This window comes from Gymnodraco acuticeps, unplaced genomic scaffold, assembly GCF_902827175.1.
Source record: "Gymnodraco acuticeps unplaced genomic scaffold, fGymAcu1.1, whole genome shotgun sequence".
NCBI classification, from domain to species: domain Eukaryota; kingdom Metazoa; phylum Chordata; class Actinopteri; order Perciformes; family Bathydraconidae; genus Gymnodraco; species Gymnodraco acuticeps.
The window spans coordinates 1-10,000 of NW_022991754.1; the positions used below are offsets into that span (position 1 = coordinate 1).

At 44.6% G+C, this 10,000-nt stretch overlaps 1 protein-coding gene across 1 annotated transcript in view; it reads right to left on the reverse strand.

Moving 5' to 3' along the window:
- Positions 1-1,013: 1,013 nt before the first annotated feature.
- hpse (heparanase) overlaps positions 1,014-10,000 on the reverse strand; it is a 21,020-nt gene continuing 12,033 nt past the window's right edge. The window contains exons 9-12 of the mRNA XM_034199218.1: positions 7,890-8,004; positions 7,676-7,797; positions 4,119-4,262; positions 1,014-1,559 (exon numbers count right to left, since the gene is read on the reverse strand). Coding sequence (XP_034055109.1) covers positions 1,400-1,559; positions 4,119-4,262; positions 7,676-7,797; positions 7,890-8,004 — 541 coding nt within the window. The 3' untranslated portion in view covers positions 1,014-1,399. The remainder of the gene's footprint in view (positions 1,560-4,118; positions 4,263-7,675; positions 7,798-7,889; positions 8,005-10,000) is intronic.

Genomic DNA, 10,000 nt, shown 5'->3' on the forward strand with positions numbered 1-10,000 from the left:
AACAGACATTGATTTGAAGCTTCCAGCAGTTCAATGTTGTCGGAGCCATTTTATGGGTGTTGTTGGTGTGTCAGTTTATTTAAGTTAAACGTATAGTGCAATATTATCTTGAACACTTGGTGGTGGGGTTTAGCTGCACCGGGTGTATATAAAGAGGTCATAGGTGACCGGAGAGGGAGGACACAGAGGGAGAGAGCATCCCGATTCCAGCAGCCCGGCAGATGCTCATCACAACAACTAAACTGTACAATTAACCCCTGGAATGTAAACGCTTAATAAACCTCATTATAAACTGCACCAAGGACCGGAAAGTCATCTGTCTGCGTCTGGATCACTCTTCAGCCCTTCTGGGAAGTAATGGCAAAAATATATAGGACATAGGAACAGGGAATTGCCATTACAAATGTAATACAACACTTTATGAGCACATTATAAAATACTTTATAAATAATACAACCCAGCATATATGATCCTCTCTTTAGGAAATAAAGGAACGTAGTGATTGGTCCCAGTGCGAGCAGCGATCAGTTCGGCACCTGCAGCTTCAGGGCTCTGAGTGTTCAAAGGCTCCGAGTGTTCAAAGGCTCCGAGTGTTCAAAGGCTCCGAGTGTTCAAAGGCTCCGAGTGTTTAAAGGCTCTGAGTGTTCAAAGGCTCTGAGTGTTTAAAGGCTCTGAGTGTTCAAAGGCTCTGAGTGTTCAAAGGCTCTGAGTGTTCAAAGGCTCTGAGTGTTCAAAGGCTCTGAGTGTTCAAAGGCTCTGAGTGTTCAAAGGCTCTGAGTGTTCAAAGGCTCTGAGTGTTCAAAGGCTCTGAGTGTTCAAAGGCTCCGAGTGTTCAAAGGCTCCGAGTGTTCAAAGGCTCCGAGTGTTCAAAGGCTCCGAGTGTTCAAAGGCTCCGAGTGTTCAAAGGCTCCGAGTGTTCAAAGGCTCCGAGTGTTCAAAGGCTCCGAGTGTTCAAAGGCTCTGATCGTTCAAAGGCTCTGAGTGTTTAAACGCTCTGAGTTGATGTCTTGTGTCTGAGTTGATGTCTTGTCTCTGAGTTGATGCTTTGTCTCTGAGTTGATGTCTTGTCTCTGAGTTGATGCTTTGTCTCTGAGTTGATGTCTTGTCTCTGAGTTGATGCTTTGTCTCTGAGTTGATGCTTTGTCTCTGAGTTGATGCTTTGTCTCTGAGTTGATGCTTTGTCTCTGAGTTGATGTTTTGTCTCTGAGTTGATGTTTTGTCTCTGAGTTGATGTCTTGTCTCTGAGTTGATGTCTTGATGTCTTGTCTCTGAGTTGATGTTTTGTCTCTGAGTTGATGTCTTGTCTCTGAGTTGATGCTTTGTCTCTGAGTTGATGTCTTGTCTCTGAGTTGATGTCTTGTCTCTGAGTTGATGTCTTGTCTCTGAGTTGATGCTTTGATCAGCGGCAGGCGGCGGCGCGAGCTTCTTTCAGGACGAAGAAGCCGAGCGAGAAAGCAGGAATCTGCAGACGCTCAGCCGGAGGAAGACGAGCTCCTGTGAGATCTGGAAGAGTTTCATCGTCAGGCATCAGAAGCGTCTCTCCGTTCAGCTTCACGGACCTGCAGAGGGACACATCAACAACACATACAAGTACACATTAGACACACTTCTACTATAGTATTACTACTAGAGTATTTCTATGTTCTGCTCCTGTACACGTCTATCTACTCAAGTACTGCATCCCCTGTTCTACCTTCTGTGCTGTTCCCTCTCCTGTAGGTGTGAGTGCATGTAAATGGTCTGCAGAGGCTAAAATCTCTGTGTTCATGACTAGAATATGTATCAATACTGCACTAAGTACACATTAGACATACTTCTACTTGAGTATTTCTATATTATGCTCCTGTACACGTCTATCTACTGAAGTACTGTCTGTTCTACCTTCTGTGCTGCTCCCTCTCCTCCAATGTGTTTTCTGTAGGCGTTAGTGCATGTAAATGGTCTGCAGAGGGTAAAATATGTCAATACTGCACTAAGTACACATTATACACACTTCTACTAGAGTATTTCTGTTTTCTGCTCCTGTACACGTCTATCTACTGAAGTACTGCATCCCCTGATAACAAGTATGTACTACTCTACTTTAAACAAGAGGAATACTGAGCTCTCCTTCATTCGAACTATCCACTAAACCAGTGGTTCTCAAATGGGGGTACGCGGACCCCTAGGGGTACGTTGGAGTACTGCAGGGGGTACATGAGATTTATTTTATGTTAAAAAAAATAAAAAAAATAAAATGTTTAGGAAAAGTAAGGAAGTTTGAGCCGTGTGGGTTTTAATGAACAGAGTTTCACATATTTCAAAACGTGAAGTGTAATAACTGCAGTTAGCCTCCCTGTCAGAATGACGAAGGCTCTCAGTGAAGCTCAAGCACATGTTTCACTACATTGAGTACAACTTATTAAACAGATCAGTTCAAAGTAGGGCCGGGACTTTAACGCGTTAATTAAGATTAATTAATTACACAAAAATTAACGCGTTAAAAAAATTAACGCATTTTAATCGCACTTATTTTTGCACCGCGGAACGTTTCTCACTGGATGAGTTGCAGGCGTACCGATTATACTAGAGCACCAACTAACGTTCATGACTTCAGACAACAACAAACCACAGTGAACAACAGTGGGAAATGTTGTTTTAAAAAACGGACGGATGGAAGCGTCGATAAGAGCACGGTTGTGTGCAAATTATGCAAAAAGGAATTCGCATATCACCGCAGCACATCAAGCCTCAAGTATCACCTCAATGCAAAACATATAGCAGCTAGCGTGGAAGCTAGCGTGGACGTTAGCCTCTTTTATCGCGTTCACACCAAAAAGAGCCGGTACTAAAATTAGTTCATGAGAACCTTTTTACCCCCACGAAAGTCCCTGCTAGAGAGCAGAGAGCTGCTAGAGAGCAGGGACTTTCGTACGGCTCTCTTGTGAGAAAATAGCTATATTTCTGATTGGCTGGGCGGATTGCAAACCACGCCCCGTAAAACTCCCAAAAAGTTTTGTGAAGCCGCCATTTTATTATCCTCGCATTAGCATTATTAGCATTAGCCCAGCGCAGAAACGCAGAGAGACTAACTTATGGCAACACAAAATAAAACATGGGAGCGGTGGAGATGAGGAGGTGTCGGCGTTCTGGCGATTTACTCGGAAGGCTTCAGTAGAAGCTGCTGGGACTCCCAGCAGCTTCTACTGAAGCCAGTCCCCAACTCCGGGGACTTCCGGCCGGGGACTCCGGGTGGCAGTATACGCCGTGAAGTGGTTTGCGGCCTGCCAGTAAACCCAAAGCAGAAGAAGAAGAAGTCACGTCAGTGGCTTCATTTGCCTAATCCTCCCCCAGGTTCAAAGAGTTCTCATGAACTAAATTCTCATGAACCTTTGTGGGAAAAGTACTGCGGTGTGAATCCGCCTAATGGTATACTAAAATCCATGTGAAAAAAATTGCTTTTCACTGTTCTCAGGTCAAATATTTATATGTGATTAAAAATGCGATTAATTTCGATTAATTAATTACAAAGCCTCTAATTAATTAGATTAATTTTTTGAATCGAGTCCCGGCCCTAGTTCAAAGCAACTAATGTCGTCTCTGTGTTATTGCTTGATGTTAAAATTGGTTTGCCATGAATTTAGTGATGGATTGTAAACATTTGAAATGTAGCATTTAAGTGTTTCTCAGTGACTGTTGATGTTTTAATAAATCAGACACTGATGGTGCAGCGCTGTGCTGTACCTCTTTATAGGCATTTCTTCCCTAACAAATTGTGTTTGCGCTGATCAGGGGGTACTTGGCGGAGTATCTTTTCAAAGGGGGAACATGATTGAAAAAAGTTTGAGAATCACTGAACTAAACGTCAGAGATCTTTTCCTGATGCTCGAGAATAAACGAAGCAGCCTGAAGGAGTCGTTTCTCAGAGAACATTTTACGAACCTTTTATTATTTCTTATAATAAAAGGTTGTGATGGTCCCAGTGAAGGGTTGCAGGCAGTAGCTGCAGGCAGAGGGTCTGAGAGCTGCTCTGAGTGAGAGGGACACTAAACGTGACTTCTCTCGTGACCTGAGGACAGAACACTGAGTGCTAGTGTGCTTTTAGGGGGGGGGGGGCAGAGTAATGTGATTAGGAGCACCTGGAAATAAGGCCCTCCTCCCCCGGCTGCCCCGACTCCAGAACAAACGCCTCCACTGATCCGGAGGAGAAGAGAGGGGAGGAGATAGAGAGCGTCCGGGGGCCGAGGTTCAGAGACATCAGAGTCACTGCTCCACGGCTGAAACTGAAGAGGGGACACGGAGACACAGAGTTACTGTAGAGGAGACACGGAGTTACTGTAGAGGAGACACAGAGTTACTGTAGAGGAGACACGGAGACACAGAGTTACTGTAGAGGAGACACAGAGTTACTGTAGAGGAGACACGGAGACACGGAGTTACTGTAGAGGAGACACAGAGTTACTGTAGAGGAGACACGGAGACACAGAGTTACTGTAGAGGAGACACGGAGACACAGAGTTACTGAAGAGGAGACACGGAGACACAGAGTTACTGAAGAGGAGACACGGAAACACAGAGTTACTGAAGAGGAGACAGAGTTACTGTAGAGGAGACACAGAGTTATCAAGAGTAGGAAGAGGAGACACGGAGACACAGAGTTACTGAAGAGGAGACACAGAGTTACTGCAGAGGAGACACGGAGACACAGAGTTACTGTAGAGGAGACACAGAGTTACTGCAGAGGAGACACGGAGACACAGAGTTACTGTAGAGGAGACACGGAAACACAGAGTTACTGAAGAGGAGACACAGAGTTACTGCAGAGGAGACACAGAGACACAGAGTTACTGTAGAGGAGACACGGAGACACAGAGTTACTGTAGAGGAGACACGGAGACACAGAGTTACTGTAGAGGAGACACAGAGACACAGAGTTACTGAAGAGGAGACACGGAGACACAGAGTTACTGTAGAGGAGACACAGAGACACAGAGTTATTGAAGAGGAGACACGGAGACACAGAGTTACTGTAGAGGAGACACGGAGACACAGAGTTACTCGTAAGAGGCAGACACAGAGACACCGAGTTACTGCCTAGAGGCAGACACGGAGACACAGATGTACTGACAGAGGAGACACAGAGTTACATGTAGAGGAGACAGAGTTATTACTGTAGAGGAGGACCCAGAGTTACTGCTAGAGCAGAGGACATGAGTTACTGCCGTAGAGTGAGACACGGAGACACAGAGTTACTGATGCAAGAGGAGCCCGAGACACGCGCAGACACAGAGTTACTGAAGAGGCGACCACGGAGACACAGAGTTACTGTAGAGGAGGACAGAGTTACTGCTAGCAGGAGACACAGAGTTACTGCAAGAGGAGGCACGGAGGAGACACAGCGTTATCTGTAGAGGAGACACAGAGTTACTGCTAGGAGCCGAGACACAGAGTTACCTGAAGAGGGAGACACGGAGACACAGAGTTACTGTAGAGGAGACACAGAGTTACTGTAGAGGAGACACAGAGTTACTGAAGAGGAGACACGGAGACACAGAGTTACTGTAGAGGAGACACAGAGTTACTGTAGAGGAGACACAGAGACACAGAGTTACTGAAGAGGAGACACAGAGTTACTGAAGAGGAGACACAGAGACACAGAGTTACTGAAGAGGAGACACAGAGACACAGAGTTACTGTAGAGGAGACACAGAGTTACTGTAGAGGAGACACAGAGTTACTGTAGAGGAGACACAGAGTTACTGAAGAGGAGACAGTACTGTAGAGGAGCACAGAGTTACTGTAGAGGAGACACGGAGACACAGAGTTACTGTAGAGGAGACACAGAGACACAGAGTTACTGAAGAGGAGACACAGAGACACAGAGTTACTGAAGAGGAGACACGGAGACACAGAGTTACTGTAGAGGAGACACAGAGTTACTGTAGAGGAGACACAGAGTTACTGAAGAGGAGACACGGAGACAGAGTTACTGTAGAGGAGACACAGAGTTACTGCAGGGACATGATACAGGGGGGTAAATAAAGACTGAATATATATATATATATATATATATATATATATATATATATACACAGTGGGGCAAAGTATTTAGTCAGCCACCAATTGTGCAAGTTCTCCCACTTAAACAGATGAGAGGCCTGTAATGTTCATCCTCACTTCAACTATGAGACAGAATGGGGGAAATCACATTGTCTGATTTTTAAAGAATTTATTTGCAAATGATGGTGTAAAATAAGTATTTGGTCAATAACAAAAGTTCATCTCAATACTTTGTTATATACCCTTTGTTGGCAATGACAGAGGTCAAAGGTTTTCTGTAAGTCTCCACAAGGTGTTCACACACTGTTGCTGGTATGTTGGCCCATTCCTCCATGCAGATCTCCTCTAGAGCAGTGATGTTTTGGGGCTGTCGCTGGGCAACACGGACTTTCAACTCCCTCCAAAGATTTTCTATGGGGTTGAGATCTGGAGACTGGCTAGGCCACTCCAGGACCTTGAAATGCTTCTTACGAAGCCACTCCTTCGTTGCCCGGGCGGTGTGTTTGGGATCATTGTCATGCTGAAAGACCCAGCCACGTTTCATCTTCAATGCCCTTGCTGATGGAAGGAGGTTGTCACTCAAAATCTCACGATACATGGCCCCATTCATTCTTTCCTTTACACGGATCAGTGGTCCTGGTCCCTTTGCAGAAACACAGCCCCAAAGCATGATGTTTCCACCCCCATGTTTCACAGTAGGTGTTCTTTGGATGCAACTCAGCATTCTTTCTCCTCCAAACACGTCTAGTTGAGTTTTTACCAAAAAGTTCTATTTTGGTTTCATCTGACCATATGACATTCTCCCAATCCTCTTCTGGATCATCTAAATGCTCTCTAGCAGACTTCAGACGGGCCTGGACATGTACTGGCTTAAGCAGGGGGACACGTCTGGCACTGCAGGGTTTGAGTCCCTGGCGGCGTAGTGTGTTACTGATGGTAGCCTTTGTTACTTTGGTCCCAGCTCTCTGCAGGTCATTGACTCGGTCCCCCCGTGTGGTTCTGGGATCTTTGCTCACCGTTCTTGTGATCATTTTGACCCCACGCGATGAGATCTTGCGTGGAGCCCCAGATCGAGGGAGATTATCAGTGGTCTTGTATGTCTTCCATTTTCTAATAATTGCTCCCACAGTTGATTTCTTCACACCAAGCTGCTTACCTATTGCAGATTCAGTCTTCCCAGCCTGGTGCAGGTCTACCATTTAGTTTCTGGTGTCCTTTGACAGCTCTTTGGTCTTGGCCATAGTGGAGTTTGGAGTGTGACTGTTTGAGGTTGTGGACAGGTGTCTTTTATACTGATAACGAGTTCAAACAGGTGCCATTAATACAGTTAACGAGTGGAGGACAGAGGAGGCTCTTAAAGAAGAAGTTACAGGTCTGTGAGAGCCAGACATCTCGTTTGTTTGTAGGTGACCAAATACTTATTTTACCGAGGAATTTACCAATTAATTCATTAAAAATCCTACAATGTGATTTCCTGGATTCTTTCCCCCCATTCTGTCTCATAGTTGAAGTGTACCTAGGATGAAGATTACAGGCATCTCATCTTTTTAAGTGGGAGAACTTGCACAATTGGTGGCTGACTAAATACTTTTTTGCCCCACTGTATATATATATATATATATATATATCTATTTACCTGCGTGTGTTGGCACAGTGCAGGTACAGCCTGACTCTCTTACTGCGAGCCAGACCCGAGAATTCTACTTTCAGGACCTCCGGACCCACGAGTCGCTTGTAGAGGACGGAGAGCCAGAAGTCCTGAAACACACAGAGATTATTTTATTTAACGCACACTCTGTGGTTCCATGTTTCAATGTGAGACACAGATATATCAATACTGAGGGTCTCACAGGAAGAGGGTCCAGGTTCTGGTCGATCAGGTGGTAGCTGCCGGAGCCGATGAACACCTGACGCATCACCAGGTCCAGACCCAGAAGAGCACTGAGACCCAGTTTATCCAACCACCTGGGACACACACACACACACACACACACACACACACACACACACACACACACACACACACACACACACACACACACACACACACACACACACACACACACACACACACAACACACACACACACACACACACACACACACACACACACACACACACACACACACACACACACACACACACACACACACCACACACACACACACACACACACACACACACACACCACACACACACACACACACCACACACACACACACACACACACACACACACACACACACACACACACACACACAGAGAGAAATGAGAGAGAGTGCAAAATACCCGTCAATAATCGGGGGGTCCCCATCTCCCGTTTATTGCGCAATATACCGGTCGAAGATTTCTCAATATGCAGTAGGCCTCCTATACAATATTCCATGGATGCAAGCCAAGACAGTCAGTAGTCTATAGCAGCGTTTCTCAACCGGGGCGCCGTCTGGCGTCTTCAGGGGTGCCGTCAAATAATTCTATATTCTGACGTTCATATGAATGAATGAATACGTGACCGTTAACCCTCTTAACCCCTGAGCCTGTTGTTCAGGTCTCAGGCTCCAGAATGACATTCCCAGAACAAATGACCCTATCTTCTAAAAGGGTTAAATTAATAATCTTTTTTCTCAAAGTAATGATAAACCTGTGAGTTGGATGTAGAAGAGTCAGAATCAATATAGATGTTTTTTTATTTTAAAGTAAATTCAGATTGAACACAGTAAAAAAATGTAAATTATTGTGTCCGTCCAAAAAATAAATACTTATAGTGAAAACCTTGGATGATGGGTTAGTAGACTGAAAGCTTTAGGAATCCAAACTACAACATATCATAAGTACCCTGTATCAAGATTGATGCAAAACAAGTGACATGTGACCTTTTTAAAGGTTTAGCAAAAACAAACCCACTTCTGGGTCATTTGGGTGGATTTTCCATATCTCTGGCCCCCCTTGGTCGATTTTGCTGATTGACATCTCTTTCTAACCGTCAGAGCCAATGGAATCGAGGGGAACTCACACATGTGTGTGTGAGACTTCCGCATAGCCAAGACCGGAAGCAGCAGCCACTCTGGTGGCTACCATTAGTAGCTAAGTTTTACTCTCAGATTTTTACATAAAAATTGAATTATGGATTATAAATAAAAAAAATTATCACCCAGAAACATTATCAACCTATGGATCAACCGATTCAGCCGCGTTTTTTCTGGTTTTAATGCCATTGAACACGTCTTTTGATCAGATTGACAGCTACGGTGAGACGATCTCCCTAGAAGCTCCGTAAAGGTACGTGTTGTGATGTCTGTGTTTGCTTCCCCTGTCGCGAGTCCGGATCACTCAGTGATGATACTATATACCTAAATAATCTGTGGAACCTCAGCTTTAATCGGATATATTTTATGTGCAGCTACGATAAGTAATAAGGGTACTTTTATCTTGAGTTCTGTGCCAAAGTGCGTTAGCATATTTCGCTCAGGGGTCATTTAGATGCTTCTTATTTTGTATCGTCAGTTATCTGAGATTATTCCCGTTAATCTGGTAGAACACATTAATAGGTTCTTAAATATTAAGATCCCCTGAGACACAGTGTCGTGAAAAAAACTAAAAAAGTACCCGCTGGCGGGGACCTTGGGGCTTAACAGTAAAGAGCCGTCTGTTTTCGATTCCATGCGAGGAAATGCTTTGGCAGCCAGAATAGAAGATATGTGAATAAATGTTTTGAATTATGAATACTGGACATAGTAAGCTTAAAAACATTTTAGTGACCATTGCAAGTGACAAATAAATATTATAATTTGAGACCCCCCTCAAATTTAGCTGTTGAGGCTTTCAGGGGGGCTCAGGTGTTAATCAGGGGGGTCGAGCTCCCCCGGACCCCCCTGTATTTCGCACACTGACTATAACCATAATTAATTAATATGCATCAGTAACACGTAACATAGCCATAGTAACACAAGATCTGAGTACT